Here is a 27,193-nt window from a genome sequence, read left to right on the forward strand (position 1 = left end):
TGAAACATACATATACACATACACATATTACAATTAATTCACTTTTATTAAACAACAGACAACTTCTGACGTTGGATAATGAAACAAATAATACAAAAGCACGATAGAAATCACAAAAATATGTAGTTTTAAAGCACTTAAAAACATTATTTTCTCTTATTTGATGATACATTTCATTACATACTGCACTGTACCCCTTTGTCCTTTACAAAGCAACACTCTGACAAACTTATTATACAAGTCTGATTGTCATTTCTAACACTGTAGTATGGATTTCTCTAGTGACCTTTTGAATAAACCAAGGCTAAAATCTCCCCCAGTTCAGTCAGGTCCAGTAAGTTGTGAATTGTTTCCCAGAATACTATCACAGTCTAACAAGTAACACGCTGGGAGCAGCCTGGCTTAGTCAGGTAATTATTATTTTTTCTCTTTCCCAAAAGGTTACAAAAACATAACAAAATGGAGGCTACACACACTTTTCAAATAATGCACATAATGTTGTGATGCACCTATAACATCCTTTGGCAACACGCCATCTACCCAATCAACTAAATGGATTGCCTCTCTTCTCTGAGATGAGTCACTGCAAGCATAAAACACTTACATAAGTACTCATCCTCACCATGGCTTTAAACAGACATTTTTTTCTATTACAAATACTTTACAAATATACATGTATTCAGTGGACTCTAAGAAATCTGTTACATAAGATCTTGCGGCATGCGGCCTACGTTAAATAACTGGTGCACAGTCCACTGGAGTTTGTTTTTTTCCCCAACAAAAATACTGTGCTTCCTCAAACAAAGGCTGACATTACAAAGGCAGCAAATATTGAGTCCAAATATATAATAAATAATATGGCACACAGTAAGACACAAAATCTCCACCTTGAGCTAGAGTTCAAGGAAACAAAGAGGCTAAGACAATGTGGCCATCCCATCAGGGAGAGGGAGTCACCACCTCACATGTGTTCCGTAACTGGCAAGCACAAAATATCACTATTCTACTCTTTACTCAAAGGCGCTTTCAGACTAAGAACAGTTACTGCGACAGGGACGTAAAAACACATACTTGCTCAACAAGATTCTAGAACAGGGATTGGTACAACAGATTGTTCTACAAGCATATACCCTGAGTTCATTGGTTGCAGGTGAGGCTTGCTTGCACAAACACAAGGACAGTCCATCCTGTTCCCTCAGGCAGGATCACACAGACTACAATACACAAAAAGTTTAAAGGATATGGATTGATTGTGCAGATACTGCAGATCAAAACCTCATCAGAGACACCTATGGCCCATAATTAGGGCAATGTGATCAGAGCACCAACCATTTTGATCCAACATAACAATTTCTATCTCGCCAGAGCAGGTCCAGGTTAAAAACATACCCAATGGCAATTATAACATATTAATGATCAAAGATCTAAAATACTAATTAAAAGTGTTTTCTGGTTTCGCTTTAGTTTGCCAATAACTTCAGAATGGATAACCCTGTTGTCAAGAAGGCATATTAGCTTATATGTGAAAACACTGTATGACAAGCTCTTCAAGTAAGAGCAAATACGGTCTCTCCTCTCCTCTCAAGGCAGTTCATGTACTTTGTTTGCTGTGGACTGTGAGCTCCCTCTCAGAGCTAACGCTGGTAGAGGTGGTCTCCTTGCGGCTGTCCCTCGACTTCCTCTCACAGGTGGGAGAGGAGGATGTCGTGCACTCTTCCCAAGTCCGGAGAGGGAAGACTCGAGCGGTCAGGCTGGGCAGGTGAGAGTGGGCACCGAAACGTCCCTCTGTAGTGGTGAAGCAGCTCTCCACAGCAGAGCTTTGGCTGGGACGGCCCTGTTTGCAGAACATTCCGCAGAGCAAAGCCAGGAATTCCTTCCTCACACTACGGTGCATGTAACCGTAAATGTATGGGTGGAGGCAACACTGCAAAAAGAAGAGCACGAGGGCAAGGGAGGACAGCCAGGGGGGTACAGCTGCTCTGGCGCTCATTGATATAGTATTCAGTATGCTGTAAGGCCCCATGCTGAGGATATATGAAGCCATAATCACGAAAACTACACGAGCTGCCTTGCAGTGGTAGTGGAAGCGTCTGTGCCTAACTCGAACAGGGTACCCCCTGGCTGAGTAGGGGCCATCAGGTGAAGTGGCCTGCTGGGGCTGGGGCAGGGGCTGCCGTTGTGGACTGCTAGGTCCCTGGAATTCCTGTGGGCAGGGCTGAGAGTAGGACTGTGTCTGTATGGGGTGCACAAGTGCGTTTTGCCTCCGAGCTGCTCTGAACACCATCCAGTAACATCCGAGCATGATGAGCACAGGCAGCCAGAAGGAGAAGGTAGACACCACAGCAGAGTAGGACAGGCTAGAGGACCACACCACTGAGCACACGTTGTGATGGTGGTCAAAGTCAATGGCCCCCCAGCCGTAGAGGGGAGGTGTGCTCTGCAGGAAACTGAGCACCCAGGTGCAGATGATCAGGTTGGTGCCCAGGTGAGGGGTCATGCGAGTGGGATAGGACAGAGGGTGGATGATGGCCAGGTAGCGATCCACAGAGACAACAATGATGGTGTTGACTCCAGCAAATGCAAAAAGGTGCATGAGCACCACCAGGGCCTGGCACAGTCGGGCATCCAGGGGCCACACACCTGGCACGGTGGCTGCAATGGCAAAAGGCATGACTAGTATGGTCTGGAGTAGGTCTGCCAAGAGGAGGTTGAGGACGAAGCGGTTGGCCACATGAAGAAGCTGCGGTTTCCTCTGGAACACCAGCAGAACCACCACGTTCCCAAACAAGGACACACAGACGATGAGAGATATGAGCACCATCTTCACCACGCTGTTGGCAGTGGAGGACCAGACCAGGTCTTGACCGGTGGAGCCGGTAAAACCAGGCTCCCAGGGAACATCAGTGAAATTTGTGCCCACACCGGGCGCCTGAGAGCTCGGCATTGTTTGTCCAGGACCAGCGAGTGCATGTGTGACACAAAGTCAGGTCAGTCCCATCTTCATCAGCCGAGAAGGAAACCAGCTCTGGTTTTGTTGCTTCTCAGGATGCCACAACAATGAGCTGCTGTAGCCGGTCCTCCTTATTCAGTGCAGAATTCAACATGCATCTCACAGTATTCTCATGTGCATCTCATAACATGACAGTCCACGATCACCGATGAATCCCTGAACGTTTCACCCACCTAACAGGCCTTACTCTTCATGCATCCCACATCTGCCAGAATGAAAATGGAATTTGTCTTGCGACAGTAAATGCCACCGTTCAAGCATCGACTGAGACTGTCCAGACAGCGGCAAACATCGCGGATTTGCTAATCTGTAAATGATGTCTAATACCTTGAAATGATCGGTGATGCGATGCTTTAGCTCGAGGATGCTCACTCTCCTCCCGCGCTGGGGGTTTTCATCGTTTTGCTCCCATTTCAGCCTCAGCCTCCAGTCAATGGCAGCGAGCTTTTCACGGCTCAGCTAACATACGCTGTGTGTCTTCACCCAGCGGGGGTCTCTCATCCAGACGAGCGTATCTCTCCTCCGCTGCTCTTTTCGGATTTCATGGCAGATCAAACATTTATTATTTTGATCAGCTTTGATTCCTCCTCAGCAGTCTTAGGCTACTTACGGTCGGGTCTTGTCTCCGAGGTGTCAGTGAGGGGAGAAAAATTAAAAAAAAAAAAAACCAAGGACACCTGTACTGAAATCTCCTCCACCGCTGCCTGCCTAGAGCTTGTCACCGACCCCCTCCTCCTCCTCCTCCTCCTCCCATCCGTTTCCCCCCTTTTGTTGTGGATGTGCAACTGCGTTTCACGATCCTGTCTGGCACTTTTTATACATGGTGCAATCATAACATACAAACGTTTTTAAAATGTGCTTTACTGCATATTAGAAGAAAAAAAACCCACAAACATCAACTTTTCCTGTTTTTCTTTTCCTTTCTTTCTGCAACATGTAGCCATTATTCTGTTTATATGGACCATTACGAAAATCATTTGACAAGAAGTGTTTCTCTGTCTGTTGCTCCCCACAATAAAAAAAAAAAAAAGCCAGATTTTCCATTTGGCCACAGCCTGCAGTAGCCAATCTCAGCCAGTCTCCCAGATCTCCTTAGTAACAACAAGTGATTCAATCAGATGGCTGTTTATGTGATCTTCAACATAATAGCAGGGCTGTCAGGGCACAGAACAAATTGGGGCTAGGGTCAACCTCCATTGCGGGCATCTCCACAGAACACAGGTTTGGAACTGTACTGTTCAGTGAGTATACGTTTTTTAGTAGCTTTGAAGCGGATGGCACAATGAAAGCAACATATCAAAACTATAACGCATATTAGATTGTTTTAAGCTTTTTCTATTTGTCCTAAAACACAATAATTCACATTTGCTAATTTTAGTTATTCTTTTGGTGTATCACACACTAAGATTGTGTTGGCAAAACAGTCTCACCTCAAGGTCCAGTTACTACCTGAGCTTTCGATCATCATCAGCAAATTATCTTTGCTTTTGAAAGGTGCTAAATGAATAATGTTATTATGATTATTATCTTCATTAGCAGATGTAGTTAAGCACAGTTGAATCACCTGAATTACCTCTTAAAATGCTGAGTTTTGGCTTTGGGAACACCAGTTGACAAAACAATCTCACTTAAAGATCCACGTAGCTCTGGTTCTTTCAGTCATATCATTTCATTTTCATCAGCAGGCACATAAATATTTCTTCTTCTTTCTTTCTGCTCCACCTCAGATCAGCTTTCCCACCTGTTCTCCCAAGGATTCATAAGACGGAAGATATAGGACATACGTAGCCTACATTACATTTTACAGTTTTGCAGTATCTGACCTATAGTTTTACAATTCTAGAGTACTGCAGAATAATTCACATGTTATCTTAAACTCCATGCAGTTATATTCTGTCTGATCTGTACCAGACTTGTTGCATCAATACAGCTAGATTTTAACAATCCCTTTATTTACCAAACAAGCAATTTGTTTTAACTTTAAAATCTTTATTTACTGAAAAAAAAAGGAAACTGAGGACTCTGTTCCTCATTATAACAACTCTTTCAAGCTTCATTATTCAACCCCTGACAGGATGAAGCTGAGAACTAGACCCTGATTTGTTCTAAATGAGACTGAATAGATAAATAGAAACCTATTGTACTCAGCTGAAATGTATTTACATGATGATTCTATTAACACATAAAAAGCTTTCACACTTGTTGTTTATGAATATGTGGATAGCTCGGTTCTGATCAAATAGCCACAACTTGTTTGGAGAATATAGAATATGTGTGTATAAGCCACCATTTTTATTGCTGGAAATACAAAAAATGTCTTCATCATTTCTGCCTTTCTAGCAAAAAGACTTCATTAAGATGCACAGAAAACAAAAGCAGTACTACAACGTACAATCCAATTAGTCTGAGCTTACATGGCCTACTAATCAACACTCGTAATTAGTCATTTTATTTCAAGTCTTTGCTCTATCTGGGCTATCTAAAAGCCCTTTGATGTGACTCTCGAGCACCCTGTGTTTTAAATTTAGATTGCAAATGAAATACTGGTGACTGCAAAGGGATGGTGGGATGTTTCCCATGTTCTTTTGTTGAATGGACTGTGGTTCAAAGAGAGACCCACAGGCCTGCTGCCTCATGGGATTATTAGACTGTTAATAGTATGAATGTTCACAGTGGCCTCCGGTGGCCGTCCCTCTGTCTCTAGGTCTGTGATGCAGTTTCTTTCTCATTCACTGTCACTCACTGACACCTATGGGCCAACAAACTCAAACACACAAAGGGCAGGAAGGACTAGCTCTGCAAGCTCATGACTGCTGCATAGGTTATAATAGGGGCTTTATTGGGATGAGTGTAAATGTAAAGTTTTTCCAAATGTAGCCTGACAGTCTTGCATTAGCATTGTCATTAATGTAATGAAGAGAAAAAGACAAATAATACATTATATAGATACAATCAAATCCCTTAGGAGTATTGCAGCGCTGACATAGTTTCCTTTTTCTAACTTGAATTGACATCTTTATCCCTCTGTTCAGATTTTAACATGAAAAAGTCATCACCAGTCGCATTATTTAGGACTTATTCTAGGTCTGGTAGTCTTTTAATTTAAGAGATTAATGAATTGAAACAATTTTAGATGAGTTTGCTGTTGTAAGACATTTCTCCAAAATGCCACTGTTGCTTTTTGTGTTCGCTGAACGTGGAAGTATTGGCCAAAGAACCTTTTTACAGCAGCCATTTTGACATGAAATGGTAGGGTAAATACAGATGTTACCAATAGTATTAAAGGCTCCGTTCCATTCACATCGAAGTCAGTCAGGGTGCTGCCTTTGTGCATGTTGGATCACTCTAAAGGTTCTGCTACACCAAATGGAACTGAGCCTTAATCAGCATCATTAATAACACCTGTGATTACCCTACTATTTCAATGGCCCACTTTTTGCCCACTGCCTAAACACTGCCTGCTTCTGAAAAACATATCTGGGTACGTCTGCTGTTTTGGTTTAGTTTACAGTTTGCTAAAAAAAAAAAAAAAAAAAAAACAGCTCCCTCTTGCTACTGGTATCAAGAAACCACTAACAAATCTGTAACTCACCATAGTCTACCTGCCCAGAACAATATGGCAGACAAAGTTACTAATACATGGTGAGCACAGCAAATAGCGTCTAACAGATTTTCTCCGTTTGAGGTGCCGGAGAGCAGACAGAGCTGAAAGGTCAGTAAATGCTGAACTTAGATTTATCAAGTGGCCAGAAACATGTCTCAAAATGAATGCTAATGTTGCTTTGTGTCCACTGGATGTCAAATAAAAATAGTGGCAAATGTTTGCTAGCATGTTAGCCATTTTTACTTTTAGCAGTTTGTGATTTTTGGCCACCAGGGAGCAGAACAAGCTGATAGATACACAGCCCTGACATATTTCCTTATAAAAAATATTATGGCTGGTATGTTCGCAAACAATTGTGTATTACCCGCTGCCAAAAAAATTGCCTGCTTCTGAGAAAAAATATCTGGGTCCTTAGCCAGATATAGACGGTCCAACCAAAACAGAGCTAAATAGTGAGTAAATGTTGAGCTTACATTTGTCAAGTTGCCAGAAACATGACTTCAAATGAAAGATAATGTTGCTCCATGACTGCCAGATGTGAAAAAATAGGCTGTTGTTTGCTGACGTTACTAATTTTAAACTAATAATAAGCTAATATGCCATGTTTCCACTGCATGGTGCGGTCTCGACTTGACTTACTTTTGCTACCAGGTACATTTTTCTACTTTATTTTTCATTGCAGATAGTAGCACCTCAATATAAGCGGACCTGAACCTCAACCGAAGCTGTACCAAAAAAAGTCCCACGTGACGTACCAGGTACTATCCATAGAGCAAGTAGAGTCGAGCTGTACCATGCAGTGGAAACATGGCTGCACAGCCCTGACATGTTGCCTTATAAAGGTTTTATAGCTGATGTGTTAGCAAACAATTGCCTAGTTCCCACTGCCTAAAAAATGCCTGCTAGCTTAGACCTGCTAAATGCCCTTTTATTCTACACTAAAACTGTCAGTTTGCTGTTTATTGATTACACTGTCGGTCAGCTTGTTTTAATGTGTTCTGCCCTCTGCTGGTCAAAACTAGATTCATGCAGCTTTGAGAGTTTTGCTAAGGACAAATTGAGCTTGAGTGAAGAAACAGAGAGAGGATTCCTATTGACTGCCACAACCACTGACCGTCTTTATCCCTCTGCTAATACAAGCAATGCAACCACTGGCATAAACAGTGAGGGAGACCACTAGTCATACACCCAGATAATAACATCCAGAACTGTTGCAGGTGAGGAAGGGCCTTAACACTGTCTCTGTATTAGCATTCATGAGTATTAGCCATTGTTGCTAGACCAAGTTTATGGCACAATGTAACTCAAACATCAATTAACCTAATGATTTACAATAATAGGAATAAGTATAAGATTATATGCATGTACATATACGCATATATACCTGCAAATTACTGGTATACATACACATATATACTTCACTCTGTACATTAAATTCACAGTTTTTGTGCTCTTACACACACCTGCTGATTGAATAATGTAAGTATTTGATATGTATCAAAAATCTTAGTGTGGGTTTAATTCATATAATTATTTCTGATAGCATGAGAGTTCCTGCGTGGCTGCAATTTTGCCCCACACGGCCATGTCAAACCAACAAAATGAGCTTATAATGAAGAAGCTAAGGTAAGGGACAATTGTGTTAAGTCCGCCTTCAACAGTGAAATGAAAGCTACTTTCCTGAGACCAGGATTGGTTTTGAAATGCCATTTCTTGTCTTTATTAATTGGTCATCTCCATATCTCACACACAAACACATATAAAGCATGTGGATATGGTTTAGTGTTTGAAGTGAAAAGTGTGTTATATTTGATATTAAAGAGATTGCAAGGAAAATTAAGGTCTTATGACATTAAAACCATTTTCTTGTTGTCATAGAAACAGTTTTAGAGATTACAAAGAGTATGTCTTAGTGTCTCAGTCACAGTAATTTCAACAATTTTCCTTACTGATGCAATAAACAGATGTCTGATTAGCAGTAAATCAAATCATTTTGTCAGTGGAGCAGTGTTTGAGGAGGCAGGAAAAGGTCAACAAGTTATATTAAAGTCAACAGTGACGGGCTACTTTTAACTGATAATGTCACAAAAGATCAACGTTCACGCCTAGATACGGAGAGAAAAAGGATGGCATTACAGCAAAGGCTCAACATCATTACAGTGTGCCCACGCATGATGATATATTTCTTAATGCTCTGAATTAACTGTAGAAAACAATGACAACAGAATTACAATTTACAAATAAACCTTAACCTTTCTGCTGTGGATCTAGTATATACTTCTGTTTATAGAATATGGCAGTGCCAGAAAATCAAAACCTTGAAGTACATTCCCTGTACTACATTTACCATAATCTATAAATGCTGTAGTAATTTTCAGTGTTGGCAGTTTTGGGACAAGGAGTTTATCTACTGTGTGTTGCTCTGCTAATCTATCAGCTCCGAACCTATTAAGAGAATTCTTTAAAATTATAGCCACAATTCTGGATATGATGTGAGACGTTCTAGGCTATATGGCAGTTTTAAGTAAGCATTAAGGTGATTAGAGACATTAAAGTGGCGATAGAGTTGCCCGTTAATTACTTAATTAGTTACTGAAAATCGTACAATAAAGACAGCATCATATTGTTTTTCCAGCTCGGGGGATAAACATTTATTCAGTTGCAAAATGTATTTTGAAATTTTTCATTTTGAGGGCTGTTTTTGTGTCTTTAATTGGGATATTGCTGCTGTTTTCCAGTAGTGCTTGGGACCATGGACCATGTCTTGTGGTAACAGAAATCCGACTGTATGCTTGATCAATAAACTATATTACCTCATCTGTGCAACAAATTGTCATTCTTCCGTCGCTCTCATTCAGAGCCCGATAGAGGATGAATACAGGTCTGGTTGAATGCAGGAATGTGGTTAATTAACACTCTTTTTGTGGAATGGATGGAACATTAAATTAAAACATTCAAATTAAGATAATCTTCTTAATATTACATCTTATACACTGCCGTGTCTTTAAGTATGCACAAATAATGTCGATATTTCCTTTATCTGGTCAGGACATAGAAGAGTGTAAAGCACAAGGATACACATGAACTAAAACACATGCACACGCTCACACACACTCACACACATATATGATAAAGCAAGGTTGCAGTGGGCAACTGCAAAGAGAAATCTCTGTAAACAAACAGATGACAAAAAGATTGAGTGCAACCATCACAGCACTGCTCTCTAAAGAGAGCCTTTCATTTTATTGCACAATAGCAGTTGTCTCTGAAGCCCAAACAGTTTAGAAGTAATTACTAGTGTTTTCCCCAGAAGGTGATTACTTTGCCACACTTGGCAGCCATTGTCACTGGCCGGGCACCACACTCATCAGTCCTACAAAGGGGAGAAGTGCTCGATTGATGATGAGCCCTCTGTGGCTCGGGGAGAATTTAAAAGTACTTGTATGAGGCTCTTTCAGGAGATTAACTTGCAATAAGGGCTACCTGCCATGGACACATTCCCTGTATTCATGGTGCTGGCACAAAGACTTTTTTAAGAGGGGCACAGCTGCATGAAAGCAAATGGTGAATGGGGATAATAGTCACAAAAGACAACAAACCTCAAGTGTAAAGAAATAAAGTGTTTTTTTAAGATGGGAGGCTTCCATTCAAAGCCAGACCATTCCTTTTTTTGACCATTGAGGTTCCGGCCACTCCACCACCCAAGGCCTCAATCTAATTATTTTAGGACAAGACATGTTATGGTGCAAAGTGGCAAAGAGAGAGCACTCCAGACCAAAGTGCACTTTAATTCAATCATTCTATTGGACAGATTCCCCTTCAAATGGACGTCACACACCAGTACACTGGCACAATTGGGAGGCTCCTGGCAAGGCCTCGGGCCCTTTAGGCTGAGGTAAATAACACAGAAATCACATGCACTTGTAGATATGAGTAAATGTATAAGTAGATATGAGTAGATGTCTTATTTGCTGGTGTATTTTGCAAAAGAATACAACCCTGTGAGGAGGTTGGGTTTTATTTTTTTTATCTGGAAATTGTAGAAATCTTCAAAGGCAGATTAGGCCAGAGCCACAGGGGCCCAGATCCGATTCCATTCATTAAGCAGATAGAGAAAGAGAGAGAGAGACTGCATGTGTGCTTGCCTAAATGTGAAAATTGCTCATGCCATTATTTCAGATGAGAAAGTGGGAACTGAATGGATTTGCCTTAATATAACAGACATGGGATACCACATACAGAGAGACAGAGGGGGGGCCAGACTTCTTTGCTTTTGCTCACACAGTGGAAAGGCCCTGACAGGTGTGCTTTTGTATGCATATGTCTATGTGAGGGTGAGGCAGACTGTGTGTGTGCGCACGTGCACTTGCGGACGTGAATTAACACAGACGTGAGGTGGGTATGTGTGTGCGTTTGTGAGTGCGTTAAGCCTCTCCACATTGTGCTGCCACTCCCTGGTGAAGAGAGGGGCCTTCTCACTTCTTCTTGGTCCGGCCTTACAGCAGGCCAGGATTCAGTACTGACCTTCATAAGACTCAGACTAACTGATTCTGAGATGGAGAGAGAGGAATTTAAGTGTGAGTTTGTGTGCAGTGAAACGCAAGTGATAGCTGATGGAGAAAATAAGATTTAAATAGCAATTAAAGTAAGTAACTTAATTCTTACTACTATTTTGGAGGTCTCTCTTGTCTGGATTTGTTCCAAACTGTGCAAGAAAGTCGTCAATCCAAGCTTGCATCTCGGATCTTTGGTAAGAAAATTTAAATTGTCTGCTTTTACGTTTGAAATGACTCACTTACTTGTATTTCGTGAAGTTTTTTAACTCCACAAACTATAATGTATCTAAACTGTTTGCGTGATGCCAGGTCTTGCAATAAAAAAAAATGCCTGTCTCGCCAAGCACACCTGTGTGCCAGCTCATGCCTCCTCAGAAACCTGGGCATGAGGAAGTATCACCTAGTTGATTTTGACGTCAGTGCCACTGTCAATGAGGTGAATGACACTTAAAGGTCAGAGGTCACCTCACCCAATTTAGTGACCAGGGCTCAGAGATCAGGGAGTAATTCCAAAGCTGAATTTGGGTAGCCTCTTTGTTGAAGACCTCCGATCACTAGAAATGTTAGTCATAGATTTTATGTGTAAGTTTAATTTTTTTCCCCATTATTAAGATGCAATGCTCAAAAAATTGGGGGAAAGTTTTTTGTGTAGGCTTTGCTTCTATTATTGCAGCTGGAGACTGATGCAGTTTGATATTTGAGCCACTAGATGTCAGGATTTGCCTAGTTACAGTGCGCCGCCCCCCACCCTTCACCAACACCTGAGGGGGAAACTTGTGAGTAGCCTACACATGGTGTGACAGCTTCCCCAGGAAGCTTGGGTGACATTTGCCTCACTTAATGACACAAGCTAATTAATCATTAGCTGTCCCAGAGGTATTGCTGTTTGAGAGGCTTTGTCGTGCCTCTCCCCAGTAGGGGGTCCCAGCCTCAACATGTTATGTATGCATAACTGCCTCATCCCACGCTACAACATCTTAATTCTCACCCGTTTAGCTAGTTTGACTGAACTGCACTCGTTCATTTCAACCCTTCATCTTGGATAAAGTATAATCTGCTGAGAGATAGAACACCTTCATTTTTCTCAGCCTCTCGCATGTAATATAGTGGGCCACGGAGTCTCTTTCCCTATGTAAGGTAGGGCTTGTAATTGTCTGCAGTAGTGAAGAGGAGAGATTTTACTGATGGTTGATTGGGCAGACAAGGGGATGGGGGTTTAGATTTGCTGCATCAATGATTTTAACCACATCACTTTATCAAGGCCCAATGGGCACTTTCACAGACATATCAAATTAATGCAGGATTAGTACGAGTAGTATTCCTGTCTTTTTTTAAATGATCGTCCTACGTTGCCCTTGTTCTCTAAGCTGGTGGTGGTTAAAGTTTTGCTTATTTTTTTGTTACCATCCATGGTCAAATGTTGAAAATGTAGGGTAAGATCACTCTCTAACTCCAAACAAACTGAAATGTTTTATTACGGCTCTGCTTGAGTAAACCTAAGGTGATAGAACATTTTAAATTTGAGTGAATGTGTATATGAACCCAAGGTAACAGGGCCGTGTGGGTCATGAGTAATTATCTCTCATGGGGTGAAACCCTCTCTAGCTAGGTTTTGAGTGCAACACGAATGTGCGAACAGTCTTTGTGAAATATGGAGAAAATGAAATCTGCCCCCTGTATGTGTTTCTGCCCCCTCAGCATCATTACTGCCCCCCCCCACCGGGTCTCAGGCTGGTTTTGGAGAGACCGAGCCCGTTCGACTCGTACTGGGGGCTTCAGGTGATGCACTCAGGTTCCCCCTTCACCCACCAGAGAGGAGTGTGGAGTAGTGCATATGTGCACGGGGCCATTGGGGGCACTCACTGATGAGGGCCTAGGCTGCAGGAGGCCTTTGAAAAATGTTAGAGGTTTTGGGATGAGACTCAAGGTACCCTTGGGATACTGTGACCTCTGACACATGCTTGCTGGCCCTTGTGCTTTGTTCTGTGACCTGAGAATGGTGCGTACATGTGGAGAGATACAAGCCAGCTTAGAGCTAATCCAAAAGTTTCATCTGGACGCAGGTTGCAGTGGTGAGTCAAAAAATGATTGCTGCACACTTTATGGCTAATGTTCACTTTATAGTGGCATTATCACTGTGTCAATTGTGCACCTTTTAACAGTATGTTTCTCTGTAGCTGAATGTAACATTTACTTTTATCCACTGCCATCTGCACTAACGGCTGTTATAAAACAAGGTGCGGCAACTTTAAATGCTCTCTTCCGGTTCTATTTGTAATTCATTTTATGATGATTATTTTATATATTTAATTTGTGCTGGCTTTGCATGCACATTGTGGCTCTCAATCAAAAATCATTCTCGCAGTCTCCAATACACACGGTTGAATTATTCCATTTCACGGGAACACCTACTTATTGATATGCAAAGGAGTAACGGACGAGGCTTTAGCGCCCCTGCTCTGCCAGGTGCCATTTAATATCACTTGGATATACACAAGATCCTTCATTTCCACTCTAATCACGGGCGAGATTTCACTCACTCCGCCACGAGCCGTCATTGTAATTCTGCTGGTATAGAACAAACATAGGCCCTTTTACTGCAGTGAAGATAGAAAGTAAACTTGAGTTCTTATCCATAGTGGCAAGAAAGAAGTCTGTAAAACAAACACAGGTCCCAAAGATTGTCTTCTAAAGATGAGAGCCACTGAGGTGTATTTATATGCTGTTATTGCGCTCACATTATGTCCCCTGGATGAAGCTCTACATGATTTAGTTGTCTGTGTTAAATTTAAAATGAAGCCTGCTAAAGAAAATCTTTGTACGAGACATCTAAGCCTTGACCTTGTGGATACAGACAGCATAGTTTCCACAGCCCTAGCAGGAGGCCTTTGGACATGACACATGAAGAGACAACAAGAGCTTACTGTTCTCTGGCTATAGAAGTATCTGCTGAACCTTTAAGATGCAAAGATGGATCTGCCACCATATTTGCCTTCGTCTCTGTCTTGGAGAACACCGGGGCGTGTCCCTCCTGTGGGAATCCCATCTGCAGGCCTAAAGTGATGGCACCACCCTTTCCTCCACACCCATCACCATTCACTGTCAGTAAGACAAACACACATATGCGCGTGCCCACCTGTACACACACACACACACACACACACACACACACACACTGAACAGGGAGCAGCCTGTGCAAATGTACCTGACAGTGGCGGTGTTTGTGCCCTGGAACATATTTAACAATGCACACTTGACACCCGTACCATCTCAGCAGGAGGTCACAGGAAACAGATGAGGACTAGTCAGGTTGATCAGGAAAACTACAGCCTACCTATATTTGCCACGTACTGTGCTCATACTGCCAACCTCTGGGCTTATTAACAATAAATCAACATAATTTTCTGTGGAAAGCAGTGTTCAGACTTGAAAGAGCCCATACCATGAAGCTGATGGCGGAGCGAAAAAGGGGAGGGCAATCACTTGTCGCTCGGTGCAGTTTCCACCCTTCCTGATTTCTAATGAGGACAGCTAGTCCTCCTGCATCTATCAAGCTCTGCGCATCAAATTACCCTTTCCGAGGAAGCAAGTGGTGGATTTGTACCAGGACCCTAAAGATAACTTATTTACTCACTTGTTTATTGTGCATCAAAGTGAAGCAAACTTTTCTGCTCACCCCCCTTTGCAGTTGAAGCTTCACAGCCCTTTCATGGTGTCAGAGGCGGGGCTAAGCATTGCATGTGATTCTCTATCTCCAGGAACCCCGCAATTACATCTGGCACAACTCTACATGAAGTAACGCTTTATAAGCCTTTGTGCATCGCGGCTTTGAAGAGCCGTGGTCCTCTATAAGTTTGCTTTTTGTCCCCCCCTCTGTTGTACAGCCCCCCCTCAATCCCCCCCACCATCCCCCAGCTCGGGACAGAAGACAGAATGTGATGTGTCGTCTCCCTCCCTACACAAAGCCCCAGTGCATTGGACACACCTTGGACAGCACAAAGGATGAAAAGCACGACGAGGCTTGGACACGCAGGACCATGCTGCCAAGCCCGATAAAGACGCTTCAAAAGTCGAGCAGCAAACAGTGGCCTTCTTCTCTTCTGCACTCTTCTTTTTCTTCCCAGGGCCTTGCAGTGAGAGAGAAAAAAAATAAGACAGAAAGAGAGGCTGACTGAGTAAAAAGATATTTTTGTCTTCTGTGTTTTTACCCGCATGAGACCTATGAATATGATTTTGGCTAATGTTGTGTCTACAGCTCAGCAGACAGTGTAAATATGAGTGTAAACACCTAGATTAACATTTGTATGTCTGCTTTTGGTATGAGTACAGGATTAACCGAAAACATCCCAGCTTTGAAGCAGGCGGTCCATAAATAAACTCTGCTGCCCCATCTCCAATCCCCTTGTCTCTTCAGCCGTCTGCTCACAGTGGCAGGCCACAGCTAGACTGAAACCTGACATTTAAACTAGAAATGAACGCCATTTTACCTCTTGTCTAAAAGAAATCGCATTTAGCCTATTTGCGTTTTTATACAACGTTTGGTTATATGGCAGTAATTTTCACACCCGGTCTTTAATTTACTTTATGGCCTTAAATGTTTTTTGCATGGAAAGGAATTGCCTTTTTTTTTTTTTATTATACTCATTGTGAATTTAAGACAAGCAAGGGAGCTGAAAATATCGCTGTACATTACTTTTTCTTCTCTTTTAATTTCTGTCCCCTTGCGAGTACGCAAAATTGTCCAGACATCATAAAACATGACTTCTCACCGGTAGCTCCCTCCTCCTTCCTCCTGCCACTCTCTCCCTCTCCCTCATTGAAACAGATGGCGTTTTATGCTGGGCACAATCAGGACTATTCAGGCAGGGCAGGCCCTCCCCACCTGCGCACAGCCCAATCACAACCTAATGAACACATTGGGAGCAGTCTGTTCCAAATTACTCCCAGTTGGAGCCAGGGCCACAGGTAACCCCACCCCTCCCCCCTTGCCATCACACTCTGCCCCTTCCCCTCCACCTCACCTCCTTCGCAACAGTCTCACTGCCCACCCGCCCGAATTGATATTGGCTCCAGCACTTAGACCCTCAACTCTGACTCTTAATCAAATCAAGATTCATATCTCTGTGCTGTCAGCATTCCAACACAGCTCAGAGAGGCTGCATATGCAGCACCATGCATATAAGTTACATGTGGGGAGATATGGATTGACAGCTAAGGTGTTTATGTGTTAAAGCTGAATTGGTTCTATTTGATGTGTCTCTGAGAGCTGTTTTTCCATATGTGTCTAGAGAGCTATGCTTTTACCATTAATTGTCTGCCTCACCTATGCAGACAAGAACATCCAAGGTTTCTGTAAATGCTGTGGCGTTACCCACATCAGGCCTATCTGTGTGTCTTACCAGCATGTTTCCACTGCTTCAAAGGACATCGTTTATGCATTTGTGTTCTGATTGCTGTTGCTCTTAGATTCATGCAATCTCTGTTACATATAGGTTCTATACGTTCATGTTTTATTCATGTTTTGAGTTTGAACAAAAAGAGAGAAAATTCTCTTCATTCTCTTTTCAAAAGCACACTCTACTTGTACATCATAACCTTTTGAATATTTTGTTGGTGTATGTGTGAGCAGGCAAGGGGCAGTTGTATATCGTAGGCAGTTGACACCAGAAGTGTGCTGTAGCCAAGAGCCTCTGACATTCTGATACACCCTCCAACATCCCTGGGGACAAAAGAATGAAACCAGGGCGCCTGCCTCGTCATGTCCCATCAATTGCCATAGGACCTCAGAAACCGCAGGCCAACTTCCAGCCCCCACGTGGGTGTCCATCACTGGATTTGACAGGAGCACTGCCCTGCTGGCTGCCCTTCTTCACTGTCCCTCTGGTCAATCTGCACCTCAATTGGCCCTGCACTGGTGGGTGATGCCTGCTCCTTCTGCCGCATGTCAAAAAGAGCCAGGAGCCACAGAGGAAGTGCAAATATCCTCTAATGGCCTTGATCCAGATGGATGCGCCCATGACAATAGGCCCCCGTGCCTGTGGTTTGGGTTTTTGTCAGTGAGAAACGCAAAGGCCACCACAATAACACAGCAAAATTATGCATGCAGGCCAAGTACTATTGACATGTTAAAGAGCACTGCCAGTTGCTATGATAATTAAGTTAGCTCATTCCAAGGCAGAGAGCTCTTTTCTCTTAACATGTCTTTAAAGGCACTTCGGGCACATAAGGCAGGCTTTAAGACAATGGATGTAGGAGGAAAAATAATGGGTTCAATGAGTCACCATTTCTCTGCCCATTTGCTTAACATAGGGCTATACATCTCTTAGTAAATGCTGCTTGATGGGATTGCCTTTAGGGGGCTGTTTTGTGGGTTTTACATTCTATCACTCAAGAGATTGACACATTCTATGAAGTCCATATGGACTATAGATTAAAGAACAGAGTATGAAATATTCAGATGACCGCTCTACTTTATGACAGTGGCATTGGCAAACTCTGAATTCTCTTTGTAATGGCCTCTGAGCTTGAACCATTGCTCACAAGTATGATATTACTGTCTGTAATATCACACTTGCCATGAGTGAACGCTGACCTGTTTAAGAAAGCAATAACATCAACGGCATCCCCTTCACTTTTCTTTTAACTGGGATGTTTGGTTACGTCAAGGGATGTCTGATCTCCCTCTGCCTCCATAGGGTCTCATTGAGAGTGTCCACTTTGTGTACAGCTGGGCCGTGTTTGGTCAGTAACGTAAAACCAGGAAGCCTTTGAAACTTAACCAAAGCCTCTACAGGGAGAGGTTGGAAGTTCACTCTTATTTGACAACTCCAAAGCTTTCTCCTTGGACACACTGGGGTAGGTCAGGGACACCAAAAGCCACCTTTCTTCCTGCTGTAGGATGAATTCAAAGTCAGTCAAAGTATCTATGTCCTAGTTTTTTCTCTTTGGATGTGTCCGAGTCTAGATGGCATTCGACTAATTTGTATTTCTTCCAGTATATCAAGAAAATGTTATCAGAGTTACCTTCAGTGGTCACTATCCTGTTCATTCAAACCAGATACCCATGCGTGAGGTGTGTGTACACACTGCCACGTTCATTTTAATATTTCCTCTAAATGGTGCCAATCTGCCACAACAGACAGGCGCTGAGTGAAAAGATTTTAAAATGCGACTATAGCACTTTCAAGGTAGGTCCTCAGTGTTAACAAGATGGTAGTTAATGGTCCTGCTTTTACGGCGGTGGTCGCATGTATAATTAAGCTGCTGTTGTATTTGTCATAAAAATCACCGGGGGTGCAGGAAATGTTGCAAGAGCCATTTTTACTTTGAGCAGTGGAAAATTAAAACCGTCAAACCTCACAATGTTGTTTTGACATCATTCCAATGTTTATGGATTTTCCTGTGTGTGGTTGAGGTTTTAGTATTAAAAAAACACTTAAGTGCCTCACCTTGTGTTTGTTGGGGGAACAAAGGTTGCAATGTTTGCACAATGCAGATTGTCACTTCTGGGAGGTCTTGCCTCCGGTGCTACTTGTTGAGAAACATGTTGCATGCCTGCCATTAATGGATGTCTGGCTGTTACCTGCATTGTTCCTGAATTATACAGTTCATGTAACAGTATTTGATCCATTTATGGTACCAGCATTCATAACTCAATTTTACTAGGGGATTTGCTTCACTGGCATGTGATGGGTGTAATGCCAAGCTAGCACTTTGAAATGGGAGGGCAAGCCTATTGAAATAGGTTTTGCAAAGCCAAACTGATAACCTCTTAGCCCAGATATGACCACATCTCGAGCAGATGTGTATTAATGCACGGAAGAAGCAAGGACATAAACACTGAAGTCTAAGTAGCCTCCTCAGGATTATCTATAAGTCATGCAGTTGGTGGATGCTGCCATCGTGCAGACTGCGCAACCAAAAACAATCACACTGACAGCACAGAAAAGTAATGTTTCATATCTGCGTTTTGGGGACAACCAAGGCAGTATTAGGAATGAATAGCTTACAAGGATTACTGAAACTTAAGGTGGCAGCTTGCTGGCAGAATGTCATGCACTACAGACGTATCTCAGATAAGCCTGATGTATGATTTAGCTGCATGGCCCCAGTGATATCTATGGAGATGAGTTGGGGTGTCGTGGCCCTGGTGTCACCTCCCCAACACCAGTTCCCTGCCATGCTGATGACTGTATCTATGCTAATATGGGGATCAGTAGGGTAGAAAGCTCATCTGGCTCATGCTTTCGCTTTATCTTATCACTCTACTCGCCTTGCTTCTTTCTTCACTGCTTCATCACATACCTTGCATGCTGTGCACATGAAAAGAGTGAAGTCCCATCTCAATTTTTCTCCATCTCTAACCTTCACACTTTTCCTCTATTTCCCATTTCAACATTTCAACTTTTGCTTCCACTGCTTCAACTTCTGTAATGCTTTATTAAATAATCACCCACTGCTACCTAATATTAAGTGCTAGACTTGGCATTGAAATTACATTAAAAACTCAGTCAGATTTATCCAGTATATTTCAGTTTCTAATACCCTGACAAAGTAGAAGAGACTTAGTTAGCTCCTCTATGATAGTATCATAAGTATGAACTAAAAGTACATCCCAAAAAAGTTATCAGGTCTTCATTTTCAATTTTTGGTCAAGAATGGGTCCCTCCAGACAGTAAATCCTGTCTGACTTAACTAACCTCCCCGCCTTGTCCCTCTTAGCCTCTTTGTCTCCATCGCGCCCTCCCTCCCTGGCATGATTATTTCTTATCATGTATTTATTTGTTTAATCCACCCCTCCCCCCACAACACTTGGCGGCCCTCTCCCTATGCACGAGCTGCCTGTCTGGCAGCGAGGCCCCCTCATCCCCCACCTCCTCCTACTTGTCCATATCCAGTCCCCATCCCATCCCCACCCAGCTCAAGCCCAGCCACAATAGGCGGATGTTGCTTCCAGAGCCTCGAAGCTTCATTGGGGGGGAAGAGACCCCCACCTCCTCACTTCATCTTTACATCCCTCCCTCTTGCATGTGGCCACCACCAGCTAGCCTCTGTGCACACTATAAATAATGGATGCATTAGCATGCATGAATATCTTTTTTGAAGGGGGGTGGGAGTGCCGTAATTCATTATTAATCCCCTTCAAGGAAAAATGGGCCGTGGCTCTGGTAGAGCTGGGCCCCCACTAAACCCTGCTTTTGGGACTATGCTGTACTCCCTTTTCTCCCAAAATTGGCGACCAGCTCCACCCATCCAACTATACCCAGCCCCCTCTTAATCAAAGCTCCTCCTTCTGCCCCTCAATCTCTGCAAAAACACATCTGGAAGAGTGGGGTAATCTCTAATTTTTCGGGGTGGGGGGGGGGGCAAATTGTGATCATAGGCAAAACATCTCCAAAAACAGCCTGGCTAAATCTCAGTTGGTTTATTGGAAAATGGTGGACACCACTGCTCAGTCATTTGGTCTGGCTGTACTTCTCTAATATTCCATAGCAGAGGCAAAGGGATGTTCCTTTTTGAAGGTTGGGTAGTCACAGAGCTCCTGACTTTGAAGTTGCCATCAGTGCCATTTGGTTGAAGAGCAGGTCTTTGGCTGTGGGAGGACGGAAGCTGGGGGTGTAAGGCGGAGGGGCTGAGAGGGTGGGCTGACATAACAAATGCGTACAAACCTGTTTAGAGAGCGTTAAGTCATGTATGTGGGTGGGTTGTGGGGAATTATCTGTTATTTTTAAACCTGTAACACTATATTGGGTATTGAGGACATTAGATCAAATACATGGGTTAGAGGTTAAGAGCATGTGTTTCAAGGAGATAAATTACTATACAGCGAATTAACAAAGCATGTGGGTTTGTGTGTCTACGGGCAAGATAGAAATTGTGCGTTTGTGAGAGTATCTGTGATCCGTAGTGCACTCCCCTTTGCACCACACAGCCCTCTTCCACCACTAGGTCGCACTGCCTGCCTCGCAGCCTCTCCTTCTGCTTGCCACAACCCTCTAACTAATGCAACCAATCGCAGACCTTTAAAACAGAGCCACATGAGAGCATCTTCCTATCAAAAAATACTACACATTACACACATGCATGTATACTTGTGCTCCAGCTCCTACACATACTGGATATCTGCCGGCCTTACTCACATTGACACAATGTACATAATCCTGTTTGTTTGAATCACCGTGGCATATAAATATAACTAATCCACATAACAACGTCAAAGACAGCTTCATTATCCTTGTGTTTGTAATACAGTATGTGTACATTTTTTTCTGAATATTGTTACAGTATATGAAAAAGGATGAAATAAAATAAAATACATGTTATACCAGGAAAAAAATATTTGATTTATAGCTGGTGTGTGTCCTGATATTTTGAGACAAAAAACTTGTCTCAGAGAGATGTGGTTGAAAGCCTTGACAAAGGCTAGTGAGAGACCTGAAGTAATTCTTTTTGTCAAGCTATTGTTTTTAAGGTCAAGAATGAACTTTCATGCTCAACAAAAACAAATTATTGTCTGGTGTTACAATATTTCAGAAGTGACAATAATATTAATATGAATCAGTGTGATCCACAATCATTACAAAAAGCATCAATGTTCTAAGGTTAAATAGCAGAGTAGGATTTTAGAGACTCAAACAAATGTTTTCATGACTGAAGTCAGTGATAGCCAAAATATTTTATTAAAATATTTAGTAGCTTGAATTTGACCATTTTCCAAAGAATACTTTTAATTCAGAATTCTATCCTGATCAGGAAGCCTGAACCCTGTCATATCAGCGGTGAGAAGCACAACAGGCCAGTACCAGACCAACACCGGCCTAACACTGCAGACAAAATATTCACTTTTGAATAAAACAACGTCTTATCTTTGTAATGTTCCACTCACAGAGGCTGTTGGGTCTCCTGGCCGTGTCCTCTGCGCTGCTGTCTGTCAGGCAGGACGATGGCGGCAGGGGTTGTTTTGTTGACACAGTGAGGACCTGGTTTCTGGAATGTTCTCAGCTGAATGTTTGGATCTCGGGTCCTCGGCATGAGACTGGGGGGCTGGTTGTGAGCTGGAGGCACCACACTGTGCCTCTGAACTTCACTCAACCCCTTAAATTCCTCTTCCTGTGCAGGAAATTGAAATATTGTGCAGTATTGGCATGCTGATGGTCATCTATCACAGAGGCCTGTGAGGGGACGGGAGTAAGAGGACACCCTCTGTAGATCAGAGATGGGCTGCTGGGCCTGGGTTCAAAGGTAAAAAGGGGAGACCTGGGCAAGGAAAGAGGATAGCGCTCTTAGCAGGAGTCAGCTCCCATACTGGCTTCCATCACCCATCTTGCAGATCACCTCAGTGTGGGTACACCTCATCGCAGAAGAGCAATCGGCCTCCCCCAGGGAGCCAGAATAGAAATATGAGTCCTCGTTATGACTCTTGAATGTGTGTCAAAGGACATGCAAACTTCTAAAAGCAATGAGTGGCATGAAGCTTCAACACAGCAGCGATCCAAATAGTTTTAAACAGAATGAGGAACAGGAAGCCTGAATTTAGCTTCATGAGTCTTTTTTAAACGTGATTTTAATTTGACATCAACAGGTGTCCCAGGACTTACAGCAGGATAAACTATAGCTCTTAAGAGTGCCTTCTGTATTCTCACCGGTTGTGATGCATAGTCAAAACAGGCAAAGTGATGTTACCGCCTTCATCGTTGCATAATCGTGGCCGTAAATGCGCACAGCATACCAGGAAATGAAACTCGCCGGCGCATCACAGGGGGGGTAGGATGATGTGAATGTGACTGGTTATATAAAAGTATAGGGCACAGTTGGAGTGAACCAGATGCGATCATGGCTGTCATTTTAAAGACTGAACGCACTTATCATCCGCGTCTGGAAATTTCGCCTCTGCATGACCTTGTGAACTTGTCTGCCGGGTGACCTCGAAAATTCCCTCTAACGGCTCCCCGAACACCCCTCCACATCCTTGTGCTCATTTGTACAGGCTATTTGCCCAGGCAGGAAGTGACATCAACGGGTCCAAACTAAAAATATGTCGCAGGACGGTCTGTCTAGGATGTCCAGGACCGGTGTTTGTACAAGGAGGATGCCTTGCACCGGCTCTACAAAGTGATGCTCACTGAAGGATGCAGGAGAACGCCACACAGGCGAGACACACAGACGTACTGGAGGCTGAGTGAGTCGCCTGCTGATAGAGTGCTTTAATTCCGTCACTTTCATTCATGCAAGTTCAGATATGGTGCCATACTTTGCCACTGTCTGAAGCCGGCGACGCAGCGCGTAGCAGTGGCGATAAGACTTAACTGTGTGAATCAACGAATTGTGTCGGTGTCGCTCTTGTGAGACGGGGGTGAGGTTTGTGGTGCTGGGGGGGGCAGACAGCAACACTGTTGACTTGAATGGCAAGTGCAGGAGGGAGGAGTGAAATCCGTGCGTGGTTGGTGGTGCGCTCTTTTGATAAAATAAACTGGGGCAGATTTGTTTAATGACTGATCTGTGATGATTCCACCAATAAAAAAAAATAAAAATAAAAAAAACAAGCGCTTGGGTGGAGTTTACCAAGTTGGATGTTGTATTATATAGCTCTGTAAGCCATCTCAACACATGAATGGCGTCTATTTTTATCCGTCCAGTGCGTGTGTGCCGTCCTCACCAGGGAGGCTCTGACAGACAGACCCTGCCGTGAGTCCAGACGGAAAGTGCTGCAGTCACGTGGTGTCTGCCGTTATCCACCCTCACGACAGGTACAGCCAACTGCCGTGTAGAGGCAGGATGAGGGAAGGTTTTATACAACAATTAAACATTAGAAAGATCTTTAGAAAAGTGAGTGTAACTATTTAATAGATTACACCATGATAATGTTCATCAATTTATTAATTCCAGTAAAGAGGTAAAACATTTATATATTTAAAAATAAATAATACAGAAGAGGTATAATATCCACACTTATGATCCCAACTGTACTGCAAACTTTTTGTATATTTATTATAACACTGAACTCACACTACACCTCACTGCGCAACCCAAAGTGTGTTACTACCTTTGTTTGTTTTGTTTGTTTGTTAGGATCCCCATTAGCACCAGCACGAGCATCGGCCATTCTTCCTGGGGTCCTCCACACACAAACAGTCATACACTCTTGTACACACTGCTACCACATAAACACAGCACACACAAAAAAAGCGCATCTTAATAAATTAACATACAAATACAAACGGAAGAAAAACAAATACATTTATTGTTTTCATCAACAGACATTAAGCTATACACAAAAATAAATTACAAATCAGTTACACTTTGATTTACTTTTAAAGTCCATTAAATCATTCCAGTTTAGATGTCTCATCACAAACAAAGCTGATGGACAGAGGTGGACATTATTTTTGGAGATGAGGAACAGGCTTCTTGCATCACCTCACCACCTGCTGTCAGCACTCAGACACGGGGTGGAGAGGTCATAGTTTTCCTTACAGGTAATAATTATTTATGATATTACACAGACACATCTTCAGCTATACCCAACAATCAATTCCTGTTGAATTAATATCACTGCTACTGCCAGCTATCAAACTGGTAGATGTTACCTTTCTCCTTATAGTCCACATTATCAAATAACCAGCTTATATTTAAAATGGTTATAGAGACGATATCACATTCGTAGGTACACTAATACAGGTTTCCACAGATATATTGTGTTGATGTCTCACAATGCAACCATGCCACATTTCATTGTGTACACACCGGTGCTGACTCCTTTTATGAATGCATAGTGGCAAATGCATCTCTGTTCGTGCAGCCTGTGAGTGTACTGCACACTTTTACTTGAAGTAGTTTCAAAGGCACTTGTGCAAAATGAGTGTGTAGTGGGGTCACGTCACACTTCTTTGCACCTGGGCCCCTCGGCTTTTCACACCAATGAATGGTCCTATTGTAAATAATAGTAAAGCCACGATCTTCTGCTAAAACTTGAGGCCATTGAGGATCTTCAGTTGGCTCTAAGTGAGTCTTCTGCAATGCGAAATAATGCATGAGCTATACAGTGGTTCTGCTACTGTATACATTTTGCACGTGTGTGCAGCAGCCTATGGGATTACTGGTGTATATAACTCACACTGCTGTTGCCTGCCTGTCTAGAGTGATAGCTTCATTATTCATGGTTGCGTGTAGACAGCAGTGCTTAATCTCTGGGTTGAATGGGGCAGCCTGTGACTCTGGGAGTAAACGCTTGTGCTCAGTCAGCCTTATCTGGCCCCTGATGAGGAATGAAGGGGCACCAGAGAAGAGGGAGGAATGCTGAGTTGGGCCTCAGGGTGGCAACAGCAGCTAAACACCCCGTCCTGTCGTGGCGTTTGAGGCCAGTTTGAGGCCAGTAGCAATTAGCCGGACTGGACCAGGGAGCAGGGCCATATATTCTCTGTGGTGAAAGGGTCTGGGCAGGGGGTCTATTGGCGCACGACAGGTGCAGTGGGAGGAAGGCGTCAGGAGTTTAGGGAATCGAAACCAGAGATGAGGCCAAACGACAGAGTCTCTGACTTCTGGGGTCAGATGCTTTCTTTCACCCCTGGAGCCTCCAAAGCACAGCAAGAGCCTCTTCCTTCCCTGACACTGTATCTTTGTGAATGTATGTGCATTAGTGCATGTGTGCACGGTTATCTTTGTGCATGTGTGTGTGTGGGTGTGTGTGGGGGGTTTAGGGGTATGCATGTGACACTGAGGCGAGAGGAGCAGGGGGTCATGTTTTGAGTTACGGTAATCATCTGTCTTACTTTATCTGGCTCACACTCGCACAAAGAACATTGGGAACACTTTTTGTTTCAACATCCATGTGTCCACTAGTATTATTCAACACTCCATGAGCAGCTTTGATCACTCAACTGTAACAGTCGTGGTAAAAAAAAAATCCTGCCAAGATTTAGTTTTGGCATGTTTTTGATGCCAAACACTGTAGATGTTGATTCTGCCTTGCAATTACATTGTGGAAATATATCTGGACTATTCTGTATGGGGACACACATGAGCAGTTGTACTGGCCGTTAGAAGGAGGAAAAGCAGTGTTGCTGACCATGTCATGTTTTTTTTTTTACTTGCTTCCTGGCTGTTCTGCTTGAACTCAATAATCCTGGATACAGCCATTACAAATCCTGCTGTCTTGACTTGAGACCCCAGACAGGAGACAGGCTCTGCAACTTGGTTTCATTTAGCATTCCTCTGGGCTTTACGGGCAGGTGTTTAACATTACTGGCAGGATATTTATTGGCAACTTTAAAGGCAACTTTTTTGCTTACCTCTCAATTAGGCACACTAACATACAATGTGTGTACTGTAGATGCAAGCGCACACGTACATGCACGCAGGCACACATAAAAACACATACAAGGATGTTCCATGCAAGCAACAAACTAAGATTGACAGTGTGCATGCCTAATGGACCATATTCTCATCTCTTTTTCCAACACTGTCACGCACTTTATGCCTTTTGAAGCACAGATCCACATCCTTAGAATCCACCCCTGACCCATGACCATCTTTATCTCACTGTGTGCACCCACCTTCCCCTCCACCCATTATGCCAGGTCAGTGTATGATGTGGGGTAGAAATAGGGTTGGAGGCATGATGGGATGTGTGGCCTGTAATTACCGAAGCTTAGCAGGGCTAGTGGCTGTGATGTGCAATTCTCAAATCAAGGTGCAGCCTGAAGACTCAGCCAGGCCGCACTGCTGCCCTCTGCTACTTGATTGCTGGCAGCTGGGTGAGCCATGTCAAGTGGCAGGCTGGGAAATGTGAAATCCCAGATAAAGCACAGAGCCCTAAAAAGCCATGAAGCTCCAGTAATGAGGAAAGTGATGGGGTTTGGGGTTTGGGCATGCTTAGCAGGCAGGCAGCAGCAAACGGTAACTCTTTTTACCTCTCCCTCTTCTTGGCGTGTCTATATGTGAGAAAGAGAGGAAAGGTGAAGGTGTTTGTATATATGACTTTTCTAATCCTGGATTTAGAGGGATCCACCAAACTCCAACAATGCA

At 43.2% G+C, this 27,193-nt stretch overlaps 2 protein-coding genes across 8 annotated transcripts in view; one reads left to right on the forward strand and one right to left on the reverse strand.

Annotated features, from left to right (window-relative positions):
* Nucleotides 1-27: 27 nt before the first annotated feature.
* Nucleotides 28-3,765, reverse strand: gpr101 (G protein-coupled receptor 101). Its single transcript, XM_051420317.1, has one exon. The coding sequence runs from the start codon at nt 2,942-2,944 to the stop codon at nt 1,592-1,594; it is 1,353 nt and encodes a 450-aa protein (XP_051276277.1). The 5' UTR covers nt 2,945-3,765; the 3' UTR covers nt 28-1,591.
* Nucleotides 3,766-11,136: 7,371 nt separating this feature from the next.
* zic6 (zic family member 6) overlaps nt 11,137-27,193 on the forward strand; it is a 101,496-nt gene continuing 85,439 nt past the window's right edge. For 4 of the 7 annotated variants that reach the window (XR_007887321.1, XR_007887326.1, XR_007887320.1 and 1 more), the window contains exon 1: nt 22,914-23,348. The gene's annotated coding sequence lies outside the window, so the exon portion shown is untranslated. Of the gene's footprint in view, nt 11,365-22,913; nt 23,349-27,193 lie in introns of those variants that run through there. The other 3 variants (XR_007887323.1, XR_007887328.1, XR_007887322.1) reach the window with 3 other exon arrangements.

This window comes from Dicentrarchus labrax, unplaced genomic scaffold (assembly GCF_905237075.1).
Source record: "Dicentrarchus labrax unplaced genomic scaffold, dlabrax2021, whole genome shotgun sequence".
In the NCBI taxonomy this organism is placed as follows: domain Eukaryota; kingdom Metazoa; phylum Chordata; class Actinopteri; family Moronidae; genus Dicentrarchus; species Dicentrarchus labrax.

Excerpts from the sequence above, each read along its gene's own strand:
- gpr101 (XM_051420317.1), bottom strand. The coding sequence starts at position 2,944 with ATGCCGAGCTCTCAGGCGCCCGGTGTGGGCACAAATTTCACTGATGTT.